Below are 16,716 nucleotides of genomic sequence, written 5' to 3'. Positions count from 1 at the left end.
CAGGAAATCTGGCAGGAATGGATGGAAAATCCCACCCTTTGATTCAAACCTGGGTGAAAACAAACCTCTGTCCTTATGACAGTGGAAGGTTCCAAGAAAATGGCATTCCAGATTGACAGAAGCCATTTTCATCTGATTGCCATTTGTTTCTAAATGTTTGAGATTACTTTTATGGATTAAAGATTTGTGAATTTTTGACAACTTCAGTTCAGTTTAAGAACTTTTTTTTGTTATCAACATGTAAAAGATATACTTGTGCTGTTTCATAATATTTCAGCTTTACAAATAACTAATATATTTATTCAGTTCAGAGAAAGGCTATAAATAAACCTTTTAAGTTGTAACACAACAAGTACTATCTGAATAAAACTCCTTGTTAGCTTTGGCAACTTACCTTCCCCTGGCTTGGCACTAACAATTGAAAGGTCATCCTGAGCTCCATCCTGGGCCTCCAGGCACGTGGCAGGGACCCAACCCTGTTCATCAGCTGTGCTCACAAACCACCATCCTGGAAGCACAAGAACCTAATTTCACCAAACACATCAATCTCTTTAATAACTGCTTTGTGCATTTGGTAGCATTACTATTCCAGCTGATTGCTTCCTCAGTGCCTTAATATTCCAGTGCTGCTTTAATGTTTCAATCTGTCCCATTCACAGGCTTCCTATCCCAATGCTCGCTTCTTTAGTTGGTCAGGTGGGCAGAATTACCCAGATCTAAAGACTTCCCCCATTGCTGTAGTCAATAACTCTATTTTCAGGGGTGGGGCAGTGGTCATTTCAAAGAAATAATTTTGGAGGTGGCTAGCTTTTTCCTCTAAATGATGCTTTTATGAAACAGCTGCTCATTGTAAAGGTGAAAATTAGCCTGAAGCAAGTCAAGTTTGGCTCAGGACACATGCTTCTGGTGAAGAGAAAATTACTTGCCCATTTCATCGATTGGCTTAGAAATTGGATTATGCCTGAAAATGGATACACAGCATGTGGGCCGTGCAATGCTCAGGCCAGTTACTATCAATGCAGGTACACTTGATACCCTCTTACTTTATACGTGAAGTCAGGTTAAATAACATTATGCACACAACCCTTGGGAATAAATGGTCGCAAGGAAATAATGGCCTCTAGGAAGAAGACCTGAGAAAGTAGAAGAAAATTGGAAAACGGGGGAAAGAAATAATCATGATTATTAGCTTATATTACATTTTACTGATACAAATTAGCAATCATATTCTGCTAAGGGGTAATTCTGGATGACAAAGCTAAACTTATTTAATGGTGGTTATAAACCACAATTCATCAGCCCAACTTAGTATGAGAGTAATAACGGAATGGAACTGTAGCATGAACAAATGGAGATGGAGCATTGCCAACAGTCTAGACTTATTTCCTTACAGCCCAGATTTCCTTGAATCAATTCCATGTTTGTGTCAATGACTTTTCACTGTGGACTGACCCATATTATTTCCTTCTGTTTGCACAGTGTTATTGCTTTACAGTATGACTTTTCCATACATATTTAAATGACATTGAGTCACAGCTTCTTAACATCAAGGAATACAGAACTGTCATCATAAATTATGGTATTAGATAAACATTTTCCTTTTGTTTCTGTAATTGAAACACATGGATTAAAATTAATGGGTAAGGGAGGCCTACGTGTGATAAATATGTTACATTGTATATCAACCATCAAATATCCTACTTATCTTTCATTTTTTTTATAGTTACGAGAAATTATGGCATATTGTTAATCTAATTTCATTATAAATATGTTTTTACGATCCGTATAATATTTGATTCCACCAAATACAAAGCAGCTGTCTTACAGAAAAAAAAATTCTTAATTGAGATTTTGTTTTATTATTTAAATGGTCATTAAATTTCAGAAGCTGTAAGCCTGAAGAGCATTATGTTGGGAAACAGATTTCAGAGAAATGGGAAACTAAGGGTAGGATCTACCAGCAGTGTTGCACCCGACCTAACAAGACCTAATGATCTGGATTCCGTCCATTGTGGGATGCATCAGTATTTGGCAAATCTCAACTTGCCTGATCGACCTATGGCTTTGAGATCCAACCCCTTTGCCTCGGAGACCTTAGACGAGCACCGGGGATCGGACCCAGGGGTGCCCTGCCCACGTGAGCTGCGTTGCGAGGGGCATCCTGAGACCCTCTTATAGGTGAAATGAGACTTTGGGGTGTCCGGGGGTCACATTGGGTTGGGTTGGGTCAACAGATCAGAGCACCATTGAAAAATGAGTCCCGATCACCTCTTGCACTAAGGGGCTCCTGTGAGCGGAGCTTCTCAGTGCAGGAAACAGGATTAAGTGGGGCCCTAGTAGGGCATTCCGCTGAGACCCCGGTTTGCAACAGAGTCCCGTACATAGCACGGTCTCTCTCAGCACTGAGAGTGCTGTAAAACATGGGGGGTTGGGGGGGGGGGGGGGGGGGGGCAGTTGTAGGGTGAAGTCAGGCTCGCTGTTCCCAGATGCAGATCAGAGGCTGGTCACAGGGGCTGCCAAGTGACAAGGCGGGCTGTTTAAAAGACTAGCCTTGGTTCTCTGGGGCTTCATCTCAATTATTTGTTAAATATTAAGCCCTCAACCCTCATACAGAGTGTCTAAAATGACATCCAAGCCGTGCGTATTGTAAGGAACCCTCTTGTGAATCCTTGTCGGACTCTTTTTTTTCCCCTTTTAATTCCTGTTCTTTTGGCTGTTACACTTCCTGCACTTGGCCGTTGCTGGGGGCTACCCCTTTAATTTGAAAAACCCAATATCAGGACCTGCTCTGACATCAGCAATGACCATTTTGACAGGCGTGACCAGCAGCCAACCAGCACTCCTAGAAATCTGGGACAACCCCTGTTGTCGATTGTGATTGGTGGAACCCTTCAGAAGCTTCTAGAAAGACAGGCAGGCTGGCTCTTGGGTTCCAGTTTCGTTTTTTGGGACAGAGCTAAAGAAGACATTAAGTTGTCTCTCCCTGAACAGGATGGAACTCTCTCAAAGACACCAGTTGGAGACTCTGTTTTCTCCTTATATGAGCTGGTAGACATTCTTTGTGAGCCTTTTATCCCAAGTTAGTTTTTGGTTGGATCAAGAAGTCGGGAGCACAAGCTCTGATCTCTCTGTTCAGAGGGTCTCGGTCTGAAGGGGCAGGTTTAAAACACTCTCTATACAATATAAGTTTCACTCTGCTTAAAAGGCTGAGGAGCTGAAACTGATTTTCCTCAAATGATGGCCTTTCTCTCTGCAGTCGGTTCAATCTGTGGGAGGTTTCAGTGCCACCTGCAAATCCTATTTGAAATCTTCAGGTGAAAGATTCTAATATTGTCTCAGGTGAGTCAGACAGCCAGTCTGGTGGAGGTCATTCAACTGAAAGTGACTCATCAGAGAGGATACTACAGCCTGCATGTTCCAATTGAAGACAACCATTAGAAGATCCAAGCCAACCGATGGTTTTAACACTTTGCAACCTTGGAAGACCACCGGCTACAAAGACCACTACCTCAGCAGTAAAGAACCATCTCGTGCCCTTTTAATACCGTGGGCAGCACGGTAGCATTGTGGATAGCACAATTGCTTCACAGCTCCAGGGTCCCAGGTTCGATTCCGTCTTGGGTCACTGTCTGTGCGGAGTCTGCACATCCTCCCCGTGTGCGCGCGGATTTCCTCCGGGTGCTCCGGTTTCCTCCCGCAGTCCAAAGATGTGCAGGTTAGGTGGATTGGCCATGATAAATTGCCCATAGTGTCCAAAATTGCCCTTAGTGTTGGGTGGGGTTACTGGGTTGTGGGGATAGGGTGGAGGTGTTGACCTTGGGTGGGGTGCTCTTTCCAAGAGCCGGTGCAGACTCGATGGGCCGAATGGCCTCCTTCTGCACTGTAAATTCTATGATAATCTATGATAATCCCTGTTATTTACAATCCTTCCCTACCCCCACCGTGTGTCTATCTTGTGCGTCTGGGTGGAGGATGGGACAGAAGTTTGGGAATAAGTAGATTAGCAGTAAGTTCTTCCATTCTTACCATTATATGTTCATCTTTTACTCTTGTTATAAATAAACAGTTTTGTTAATATTTTACTTACAAATCTGGTGCTTGTAACTCATTGGAGCAGTCAAGGGTCAAAGATCTCAGGAAAATACACAAATTATTGGTTAATTCACTTATGTTGGGAGCCTGGGGCTGCAGCTGACTGTGCACTCGCCCAGGGTGTTGTAGCAATTACAAAATTCAGGTGGGAGCTAGTCCAGATGCTATTTTGGCAAGGGTCAAACCAGAGGCATCATTTACGACAGGAGGTGGTGTTATGTATTAACATATGCATATAAGGGACCCAATACCTATTTCTGTTCCCCCTTGGAAAGTTAACCTGTACCTAAGTCAGCCAGTACCGATTGCCTTCATAAAGCAGCCGGAGTGACGAATAAGATCAATCATCACCACAATCATCATTCCCCGAGTCTTGGGATTTCCAAACTTACTCCCGACTCCGGTTCCAGTCTGAAACTCCCACCGGCTCCAACCCAACCTCCACATCACATCACGTTCCCCACGCCCCAATTGCACCTTGAGGCCCAGGCAAAATTGCAGCAGGCCCTTGCAATGTTCTTCCTGACCTATTTACCTGAATGCTGGTGTAAAGGTTATCAGAAGCACCTGATATAACCGCAGATGTAACTATGATATAAAGCCCCATGATTAAGTAACTGAGATCTGGAGGGAAGCATAAATACAACTTGCGTAGGATACGAAGATGTACATATATCTGTAAGTAAACAAGAATCGTTTTTATAAACTAAAGTAGCTTTCCTAGGGAAACAGACAAGCACTAAAAAAAAAAACACCTAGACCCTGAACACAGGACAAAACATGGTGTCAGCAGGCAACAAGTAAAAGAGCCAGAAACACTCCCAAATGAAGACTGCACACCTGGCAGACTTAAAGGTCTTTGGAAAAAGGATAAAAAGAAAATGGATTGAAGACTCACCTGACAATTCAGAGCATCATGGGTGCAGCAGATGCAACCTGAGACACAGACCTGGACTCTGGACAGCACTGAGCACAGATCATAATCTACAGGTCAAACTACTGAAGCTGCAACAGATCCTGAGCGTAAGACAAGCATGGAGTCTACAGTGCCATTCTCAGAACATTTCCAAAGAGCTGAAATCTCTCAACACTGATAGAACTTGAGAAAGAGTTTTTTCAGACACAGAACATCATCAGGTTTGTACAAAATGAAACAAAGAATCAGGTCAGTACTTTACTTTATGCAGTAGGAGCTACTGCAAATGACGTAATGATGAGAAAGAGTCGATGAGGCTTCAAGATCTTACAATTAAGTCATCCAGGCACATCATGCATGCTTCAGTGTTCAAAATAATGTAATCGTGGAACAAGCAAAAAGTTTCTGAGAGTAAACAACAACCAGGTGAATGTGTGGATGTGATCATAAATGACTGTGTCGGCTAGCAGAAAATTGAAACTATGCAATCCGCAGATGTACACAATCTTTTTTAAAAAAAAATTAGTGTACCCAAATTTTTTTCCCCCAATTAAGGGGCAATTTAGCATGCCCAATTCACCTAGGGGGAGAATCTGCATGGGGAGAATGTGCAAACTCCAAGTTGTCAGTGATCCCGGGCCAGGATCGAACCGGAACCTTTGGCGCCGTGAGGCAGCAGTGCTAACCACTGCACCACCGTGTTGTCCCTCTATACATAATTATATAGTAGTTGGGATCTTAGATGAAACATCTAATAGACTTCTTGCAAACGAGGGAAAATTTTACTTTCAGTGGCAGTATAGATAGTATTTCAGACCAAACTTAGGAAGCAAGAGCGAGCGGTTGTTCGTAAGTGATGACCCTTGGAAAAGAGAGTGTGGCCATTCAATATATTGGACAGAAAAGAGAAAGTGCATTGAATCAAAAGCCTGTGATACCTAGGAAAAGCCATCAACAGCATCTTGAAATTCTCTCTGTATGGCAGGAAATCCCTGCAAAACTGGGAAGAATGCCCAGCAGGGGCGCAAAGTGACATAACTGTGTAGACAGGCCATTTTGTGACAATCTAAAATACGAGATAAAATAACAAGGCCAAATCAAATACAAGTAGTAGAAGAGTCACAGAAAAAAAAACTTTTTTGGAGAAGTTTAACAAAACAGAAAATAGTTACTGGAGCATGAATGATTGGACAGATCTTAAATTAGAAACAGGCGCAGTTGTTTCAGTCTCATCTGACGTAAAGTGGTTTAAAAAGATCACATTACAACTATTCTCTGTACAGTTGCAAGGCCCAGGAGGGACTACACTGAAAGTAACAAGTCAACACTTTGTGAGAATGTACCTCTGGGAGGTGCTGCGTAGGTTTGGGTTCGGGGTAGGATTTATCAATTGGGTTAAGCTCCTTTACAGAGCCCCGATGGAGAGTGTAGTGACGAACCAGCGGAGGTCGGAGTACTTTCGACTGTACCGAGGGACGAGGCAGGGGTGCCCCCTGTCCCCCCTGTTGTTCGCATTGGCGATCGAACCATTGGCCATGTCATTGAGGGAATCTAATAAATGGAGGGGGGTGGTCCGAGGGGGAGAAGAGCATCGGGTGTCGCTATATGCGGATGACCTGTTGCTGTACGTGGCGGATCCAATGGAGGGGATGGTGGAGGTCATGCAGACTCTAAGGGAGTTTGGGGAGTTTTCGGGCTATAAGCTCAATGTAGGGAAGAGTGAGCTCTTTGTATTACAGGCGGGGGACCAAGAAAGAGGGATAGGGGACCTACCGCTGAGGAGGGTGGAGGGGAGCTTTCGGTATCTGAGGATCCAGATAGCCAGGAGTTGTGGGACCCTACATAAACTGAATCTGACAAGGTTGGTGGAGCAAATGGAGGAGGATTTCAAAAGATGGGACATGTTACCGCTCTCGCTGGCGGGTAGAGTGCAGTCAGTCAAAATGGTGGTCCTTCCGAGGTTTCTGTTTGTGTTTCAGTGCCTTCCCATCGTGATCACTAAGGCCTTTTTTAAGAGAGTAGGCAGGAGTATTATGGGGTTTGTGTGGGCGAATAAGACCTAGAGAGTAAGGAGAGGGTTCCTGGAACGCAGTAGGGACCGAGGAGGGTTGGCACTGCCAAACCTGGGGAGCTACTACTGGGCAGCAAATGTGGCGATGATCCGCAAGTGGGTTATGGAGGGAGAGGGGGGGCATGGAAGAGGATGGAGATGGTGTCCTGTAAAGGAACGAGCCTGGGGGCGTTGGTGACGGCACCGCTGCCGCTCTCGCCGACAAAGTATACCACGAGCCTGGTGGTGGCGGCAACGCTAAGGATCTGGGGCCAGTGGAGACGGCACCAGGGTGCAATGGGAGCATCGGTGTGGTCCCCGATCAGGGGTAACCACCGGTTTGTCCTGGGGAAGATGGACGGGGGGTTCCAGAGCTGGCATCGGGTGGGGATTGGAAGAATGGGGGACCTGTTCATCGACGGGACGTTTGCGAGCCTAGGGGCACTGGAGGAGAAGTTTGAGTTACCCCCGGGAAATGCCTTTAGATATATGCAGGTGAGGGCTTTTGTGAGGCGACTGGTGAGGGAATTCCCGTTGCTCCCGGCACAAGAAGTTCAAGATAGGGTGATCTCGGGTGTATGGGTCGGGGAGGGCAAGGTGTCGGAAATACACCAGGAGTTGAAAGAAGAGGGGGAAGCGCTGGTAGAAGAGTTGAAGGGTAAATGGGAGGAGGAGCTGGTGGAGGAGATCGAGGAAGGACTGTGGGCTGATGCCCTAGGTAGGATTAATTCCTCCTCCTCGTGTGCCAGGCTCAGCCTGATACAATTTAAGGTGGTCCACAGAGCGCACTTGACGGGGGCGAGGTTGAGTAGGTTCTTTGGGGTAGAGGACAGGTGTGGAAGGTGCTCAGGGAGCCCAGCGAACCATGTCCATATGTTTTGGTCATGCCCGGCACTGGAGGGGTTCTGGAGAGGAGTGGCAGGAGCAATATCTCAGGTGGTGAAAGTCCGGGTCAAGCCAAGCTGGGGGCTAGCAATATTTGGAGTAGTGGACGAACCGGGAGTGCAGGAGGCGAAAGAGGCCGGCATTCTGGCCTTTGAGTCCCTAGTAGCCCGCCGAAGGATCTTGCTAATGTGGAAGGAGGCAAAGCCCCCCAGCCTGGAGGCCTGGACAAATGATATGGCTGGGTTCATAAAGTTGGAGAGGATTAAGTTCGCCTTGAGAGGGTCTGCGCAGGGGTTCTACAGGCGGTGGCAACCGTTCCTAGACTATCTCGCGGAGCGTTAGAGGAAGGTCGGTCAGCAGCAGCAGCAACCTTGGGGGGGGGGGGGGGGGGGGGGGTACTGCCTGGGAGGGTGGATGAGCAAGAGATAACATGAAGGTTTGGGGAAACTGGCACGTACGGGTGAGGGCCAGTGTACAAAGCTGTGTAAATATATCATTTTGCCATGTATATATCTTGCTCTGTGCAATTTCTCGTATTTTTTGTTACAAGGGGGGGGGGGGGGGGGTTATTGTTTGTTAGGGAAAAAATTGTGTTATCCAGCATTTTCGATTTTCATACGCTTACAATTGAGGCGGATTTACAAGGTTGATAAAATTACTGATGAGCAGTTTAAAAATGTATTCAGGAATGAATTCCCAACATTATTTTCAGGATTAGGAAATCTGAAGAGCAACATTAAGAGCTAATTCTAAGCCACTTTGCCTCTTTACTCAAAGTCAAGAGCAAGAGTGAGCACATTACAGCAGTGTCCAGTAACCAGATCAACGATGCAGCGTTCTGCAATGGTCACAACACCAAAGCCTAATGGTTCAATGAGAATAAGCGTGAATTCATCGCCATTAAATAAATCACTAGAGCTTGCCATGCACCCGATGATATCTGTTAATAAAAGTCTCGGGAAATTAGTAAAACGTATCCTCTTCACCAAATTGTGTGAAATGAGGGCTAATGGCAGTTGCTTCTAGACAAAGAATCAAGACTGCTACCCACTTTTATAATGCCATTCGGTCGTTATTGTTTTTCACAGGTTTTGAACTGTTTCTGCACCAGAGGTATGCCAAAGAATGATGTCCGAGACCCTCAAAAGCATGGAAGGAGTAATACGCCATATGGATGACATTCTTCATGGGAAGAACATGACCATCAAGTGAGAGCAATTCTCAAAGTTCTACAGGAAGCAGGGTTTGAGAATGAGAATTTGCAAGCCCATGATAAAATTCCAAAGACGCATTATGCAAGCTTCAAGAATGCCAGCCAGCTCACAGAAAACCAAGGTGATTAGAGAGTCCCCACAGCCTAGGAAATCAGTGTTTCAAAGACATGGCAGAAATCAATGATAGCTATTGAGACAACATCAACAGTGGTGCTGGAATGTGGTCCAGCAATAGGTCAGAAATCCTCCAATTCCACGTGAAATTCTAGCACACTATGATCAAGAATTGCCAGCAATTGTAACAGAGGAAGCATAGCCTACACGTTTGGGCGCAGTTTAGCATCAAGTTCAAAAAGATGGAAAAAGACCACACCCCAACATCACTCCCAGACACACAGTGAAAAGAAATGCAATCACGAAGGAGTATTGGCAGCCACATGGCCATGTGAGAAGCTCCCTGATCGTGTGATGGGATTAAGATATAAAATTGAAATCAACCACAGACCTTGGTTACTCTTCTCAACCTAAAGGAAATTGCAAACAGTTTGCCTATAATTCAATGTATCAGACTCAGGCCAATGAGATACAATTCTTGACAGAGTACGTTGAAGGGAAGTATCAGATGTCAGCCAATGCACTATCAAGAATACTGATGAAAGGAATCAAATTGAAAGATTGAAATTTCATTAAGTGGAAACCTATACTTTTCATTCCCAAACATTCACCAGCCACTGAGAATAGATTACAAGCGATTAAGCAAGTACAACAACAGGATGATGAATGCATCTAAACAAAAGATTGCCAGAAAAGATGGCCAGAGTATATTCCTAATTATACAGTACTACACCAGTACTTCTAACAGAGAAGTATCATTGATGATTTCTTAGTTTTTAACAACAGACTAGTCCCCCCTAATAAAATTCACCCCCCCCCAAAAAAACACCTTGGGAATAGCAAAACACCAAGCAAGAACCCAGCGGTCAGCGTGGTGGCCTAGCATTAGTTGTTCGATTGAAGAGTCCATCTTAAATTGCCTTATATGTGCAGTGAAGAGCTAACAACAGAGGGAACCACGGCACGGTAATACAGTAGCACATGGATTAGAACTGTTGCTTCACAGCGCCAGGGTCCCAGGTTCGATTCCCGGCTTGGGTCACTGTCAATGCGTTCTCCCCGTGTCTGCGTGGGTTTCCTCCGGGTGCTCAGATTTCCTTCCACAAGTCCCGAAATATGTGCTTGTGATTTGGACATTCTGAATTATCCCTCAGTGTACCCGAAAAGGCGCCAGAGTGTGTTGACTAGGGGATTTTCACAGTAACTTCATTGCAGTTTAATGTAAGCCTGCTTGTGATAATAAAGGTTTTTAAAAAAAAAAAAATAACCACAAGTACCCTCCACTTTTCCTTTCAGGCCTTGGGAGTACCTGGAAATGGATCTATTTGTGTTTAAAGGCAAAGTATTCATCTTTGTAATTGCCAGGTGGATTGGAGTGAATAGACTGCACAGCATCAATGTGGAGGTAGTCATTCAATCGCTGAAGAGAATCTTTGTCACACATGCACCCTGGTCATTGTAGTGTTAGACAATAGTCCTCAGTTTGCTATCAAATTGTTCAATAACTGCGCAGGAATATGCTTTCATGCATGTGACTAGTTCGCCTAGATATCCTCAGTTGAATATAGAGGCAGAGAGAAGAGTTCAAACAATAAAGGAATTGATGGGAAAAAAACCCAAAGATATTAACTTAGCTCTTTCTAGCTACAGAACCTCAGCACTATAAAATGGAGTTTCAGCTTTAGCTTTGTTGATGGGAGGATGGCGACAAACACATTCCAGTTCTGCAACAAAAACTGCAACCTAACATCACCTCAGCTGATCATGAGAGTTAAGAAGTGTGAGAAGAAACAAAAACATAATCAAGCTCATAACTTCACACAGACCACGAGACTGAAAATTGCTGCAGCACAGGGGTGAGTGTGGATGAGACCAAAGGAAAGAAGGCATGGTAATAAACGGACCAAGGAATGAGAAAAAGGAACTGAAAAGCCTTGCTACAATTGGGAAGGAAACCAATGGAAATTTGGACATATTATACAGATCCTGATGGAGACAAGGAACCAGAAATAAGGCAATGCTATACAATCATCCAGCAGCAAGACATTCATGTTGACCGACAAGAGATTGCAGATGTCTTCAACCTCCGTGCACGAGGTAAGAATCAGATCAGGTAGATATTCCCAAGGCACCACAGAGACCAATAATGTGATGGCTGGGACTTTTGCAGGAGCAGGAGGATGTAATTAATTGGGATAAACATATTGGGGAGAAAGGTGATCAGAAATACCTTATACTGATGTAAGTATAATGCAATGCTATGTGATTAAGTAAGCGAGATCTGGAGGGAAAGAGAAGTACAGACCCGTGCAGAGTTACACATACATCTGTAAACAAGCCTACTGTCTAAAGCAGCTTTCTGTGAGAAACAGACAAACCCTAATCATCCCCATTGAGATCCGGAGCACAACACAAAACATCTGGCAGTTTGGGCTGAGTGGGCTCCGCGTGCTCTTCCTTCAACTTCATGACGAGATCGGAAGCCCAAAATCCTGTGCTCCTTGGCGTCCCCATTTCAACCCGGGCTGTTAGCATTCTTTTGGTGAGGCACGCAAAATGGATGCTACCAAATTTTTACATCATGGCCAGAAAAACCTGATTTTGTTCTGGGGTGATTTGAACATATATTTACTCCTGAAGAGATAGCTCAGAATTACCTCTTGAGATGCTCCGGCCTAAATCTGACAGGATTCTAACATTTTGATCTGAATAGATACCCAGCACAATGCTAACATGAGTACTGTAATACTTTTGCAAATTATGCAACAGCTTGTGGTAGCAAAGTTGCTTGTTACCTAACAAAGAACATTTAAGTTACCATGTAAAGCCTACCCACAACTAATGGATCTTATGGTTATTGCAATGCAGATGACATCTCTCTAATTTAGCAAACCCTAGGGTAAAACAAGCAATGTACCAGGGGAAATTTGTGTAAGTACTCTGCTGAATTTACATCCATGCTTCTGTGGGAAGATACTTGCATTTCAAACATTTTCTTTCCTAAGGTTGAGGAACATATTTGAGGCAAACCACTCCTGGGCTACTCTTACACATCAGAATAGGAATTACTTTGGGAGGTGGATATCTGCCCCTCATGTATACATGATCCAGGAAGTTCTGAATTTGGGTAACATACTTGAATAATAGAATGGACCCTCGGCAAACAAAAGAAAAAACACTCAATGAGGCTTGGAAAAATTCAGACAAAAATATAAACAACCCATGGTTTCTAAAACCAACCAATCTTTGGAAAAGAACAACATGTTATAAAATAGTACATTAAAATGTATTCACAGGCTGACCTCTACCATCGAACCATACATGATAAATACCCAGTTATTTGATAAATAATTTACCTAATACTTAAGTCAATAACTATAACTTGTGCGGAGACAAATACTTAACATTTACTGTATTTATCACTTGAGTATTCTTCACCACTAAAGTCAAAAGGAGTTAAATAATAAACAAAGAATAAACATAACGATAGAAAATTCTAGTAGTGGCACAGCATACTTAAAAATTAAGAGGGTCCAATTGCACTGTCCTGCAAAATAATCCAACTTGATATTATCAAGGGAATTATAAGTAGCTCAATTCCATCCAAACAGCACGGGGCAGCATGGTGGTTAGCACAATTGCTTCACAGCTCCAGGGTCCCAGGTTCGATTCCCAGCTTGGGTCACTGCCTGTGCGGAGTCTGCACGTTCTCCCCGTGTCTGCGTGGGTTTCCTCCGGGTGCTCCGGTCTCCTCCCACAGTCCAAAGGTGTGCAGGTTAGGTGGATTGGCCGTGCTAAATTGCCCTTAGTGTTCAAAATTACCCTTAGTGTTGGGTGGGGTTACTGGGTTATGGGGATAGAGTGGAGATGTGGGCTTGGGTAGGGTGATCTTTCAAAGAGCCGGTGCAGACTCGATGGGCCGAATGGCCTCCTTCTGCACTGTAAATTCTATGATTACCATTTCAAGTATAATAGATCAAAAAATGATTGAAATTCACAGGCTGCAAGGATCACCGATATGTTAATGTACAAGTATGATCTTTAGAAACAGGCAAACAATCAAGTACGGGAATTGGCATCTACTATTGCTGCATTTTATGGAATGGAGGGTGAGATACTTGGATAGACATGTTTAAACCAGTGTCAATCTCTCAACATCAGACAGCCAAGTTTGTTTATTTTTCCCAAAATAACTTACCAGATTCATTTTTCTCAATTACTTCCACTACTTGTCCTTGATAGAGGCTGATCTCGGTGCTTTCCTGTTTATCATAATTGGTTACTGCCACATACTGATCCAGGAAAAACTGGTCAGTAGATGCCCCATCTCCACCTGAAATCAAAAAATCAACCTTCAGGAAAGATGATCAATTATGACATGGGATAGGCCACAATTAAATGGCTGCATTATTCTCTATAAGCAACCACAATATTCAGAACACAAACCCCTGGAAATGCATTGCTGAGTCCACAAGGTTAGTGCTACACAGCTTGCGAAGATGACGTGTAGAAATGAATCAGGATCTGGAAGAGTGCTATTTGACCTTGGTTAAACATTACACTTCGAAATAAGGTACAGTACTGTAAAGACTTTGTTAAAATACAACAATCAAATATGCTAAGGCACTTAACATGTTTCACTTTATTTTAAAGAAGTGAACTCAGAATCTGAACACAGAGGAATTACAAGAATTTTTAACCACGATGTTAAAATTCTGTATCGTTGTGACTTCTCATGGCCAAACTGTGAGCTGTTGCATATGTCGTGGCTCCCTCCAGGTTATTTTGGTTTTGGCCCTTTTCGCCCAGTTTATGGCTGATGTTTGGGGGAGAATGGAATCGTTGGATGGGCTAAGGTCCCCACATAAAGTATTGCCCAACAAATATAACACAACACAGTAGTCGGGCACAGAAGCATCACCCGACTCAGTACCCTCTCCAGTCTCTGGCCTCATTGGTGGAAAAGATGGCGGAGGCTCCTGCTGCAACTTTGCACACTCCATGGATGGCTGAGATGCTGACAAGCTTCTTGGCAGAAGAATTTAAAAAGCAGCAGCAGGCATTCTCAGAGGACCTTAAGGCGATGGAAGGAGCTCTAGCACCCACCCCGTGCGGAGGAGATGGATTGGAAGGTGGAGGAGCAAGGCACGGTGACACATAGGGTGGAGGTGGCATTCTCGAACCAGAGTTACCGGATTGTTTTCCTCAAGCTGGAGATGGCATTGATGGCTGAAGGGCATAAAGCTTTGAAGACCAAGGTGCACAATCTGGAAAAACGTTCCAGACGGAAACATTTCAGAATCGTTGGACGGACAGAGGACCCAAATCCTATGGGCTTTATGGCCAAGCCAAGATGTTTGGCAAGATGGTGGTGTTGACATCCCCTCCTGAATTGGACAGGGCCCATTGATTGCTAAAGCAGAAGCCCTGATCTGGAGAACTACCAAAGGCAGTCATCGTCAGGTTTCACAGCTACCAAGTCAAGGAGCAGGTCATGAGGTGGGCAAAAGACCATCACAAATCTAGATGGGAAGGCCATGCCATCAAAATATATCAGGACGTGGGAGTGGAGCTGGCTAGAAGGCATGAGGCGTTTCAACCAAGGTGTTCAAAAGTATTGTGCGATTTGGTGTAGTGTACCCGGCACATCTTCAAGTGGCTTTTAAAGGGAGAGATGACGACTTTGATGAGCTGGAATAAGCAGATGACTTTGTAAATAAACATGGACTGGAGACAATTTAATATGTGAATTGTTAGGGGCATTTGTATCTGTATTTATGATGGGATCTTCGTATTGTGGGTAAGGGGACATGGTTATGGGGAATTGCCTGGGGGGGGGGGGGGGGGGGTGAATTTCTGGGCAAGTTTGGATTTGTAGTTTATATTATTGGGTTTGTTTGTTGGATGGATGTTGGTTTTCATTTTCCCTCTATCTTTTCATATTTATGTTGAATGTGGTTATTGGAATGATTATTTTTCTATTTTTACCCTGCGTGGTGGTCACCCTGCCAGCTGTAAAGTTGGTTAATGAAAGGGCAGCACGGTGGCGCAATGGTTAGTACTGCTGCCTCACGGCGCCAAGGGCCCGGGTTCGATGTGGAGTTTGCACATTCTCCCTGTGTCTGCGTGGGTTTTACCCCCACAACCCAAAAAGATGTGCAGGGTAGGTGGAATGGCCACGCTAAATTGCCCTTTAATGAGAAAGCAAAAATTGGGACTCTAAATTTTAAAGAAAAGTTCATTAACGGGAGCGGAGGAGTGGGAGTACCTGCAGCTCATTACTTTAGGATTTTTATTTTAGGTAATGAGCTTCAGATTTTTGTTCTTGTTTTGTTTGGGTTTGGAGGCGGGGAGGGGAGAGGATCGGGGCCTATTTCCTCCTTTGGGGGTTTAACGGGCTGTGATATGGCTGGAAGGCAGGTTGCGGGGATGGGTAAAATGCCGACTGTGACTTCGTTCTGGTCTAATGGTGGTTTGACGGCCATCTTGGGTGGGCCTGGTATTGGCACTCGCTGAGTGCTAACTGGATTACCCCGCATAGGGGGAATGGGTGACTCTGGGATGGGGTGGAAGTGTAGAAGGCCCCCTGTCCGGTTGATAACATGGAATGTAAGGGTACTAAATGGCCCACGAAAAAGGTCACGAGTGTTTGCGCACCTAGGAATTTTGAAGGCTATGTGGTGTTTTTACAGGAGACCCATTTGCAGATCAAGGACCAATCAAAGTTACAGAAGGGCTGGGTGGGACAGGTAATAATTTTATAATGATCTTTTATTGTCACAAGTATGAAGTTACTGTGAAAAACCCCTAGTCGCCACATTCCGGCGCCTGTTCAGATAAGCTGGTACGGGAATTGAACCCGCGCTGCTGGCCTTGTTCTGCATTACAAACCAGCTGTCCAGCCCATTGAGACAAACCAACCTTGCATACCATTTGGCTTTTGAAAACGGGGCTGGGGGCTGCAGTGCTGATCAACAAGAAGGTATCTTTTTCAGCTGCTAAATTATTGCTGGACCCAGGCGGGAGGTATGTAATTGTCAATGCGTCGTTGGCGGGTATGTCGGTATGCACCGAACTGGGATGATAAGATCTTTATCAATAAGGTGTTGGCTTCTATCCCAGATCCGGATTCACATCAACTAATTCTAGGGGGTGGTGGGGGCAGACCCGTGGCGATTTATGTACCCAAGGGATAAGGAGGTTTGTTTTTTCTCAGACGTCCATCGAGTCCACTCCAGCAGTGACTTCATAATAACAGGTTGGTTTCTTCTTCCTGAGGTGAAGGGGGTCGGGTACTCGGCGATCATTATCTCGGATCATGCTCCACACTTTGTGGATCTGATGTTGGAGCCGGGCCCCACTCAGTGACCCCCGTGGAGATTGGACATGGCTTTCCTGGCAGACAAGGGACCGTATACCCTTGGCCATTGTGGACTACATGGAGT

General features: G+C 44.6%; 1 protein-coding gene across 3 annotated transcripts in view; it reads right to left on the bottom strand.

The window, feature by feature from the left end:
- sh3pxd2b (SH3 and PX domains 2B) overlaps positions 1-16,716 on the bottom strand; it is a 386,931-nt gene that overhangs the window by 51,440 nt on the left and 318,775 nt on the right. For all 3 annotated transcript variants that reach the window (XM_072512130.1, XM_072512131.1, XM_072512132.1), the window contains 2 exons: positions 13,470-13,604; positions 395-508 (listed from right to left, as the gene is read on the bottom strand). In XM_072512130.1, coding sequence (XP_072368231.1) covers positions 395-508; positions 13,470-13,604 — 249 coding nt within the window. The remainder of the gene's footprint in view (positions 1-394; positions 509-13,469; positions 13,605-16,716) is intronic.

Source organism: Scyliorhinus torazame, chromosome 7 (genome assembly GCF_047496885.1).
Source record: "Scyliorhinus torazame isolate Kashiwa2021f chromosome 7, sScyTor2.1, whole genome shotgun sequence".
In the NCBI taxonomy this organism is placed as follows: domain Eukaryota; kingdom Metazoa; phylum Chordata; class Chondrichthyes; order Carcharhiniformes; family Scyliorhinidae; genus Scyliorhinus; species Scyliorhinus torazame.
Note: the sequence above shows the minus strand (reverse complement) of the source record. Positions and strands in the feature narration are given on the sequence as shown.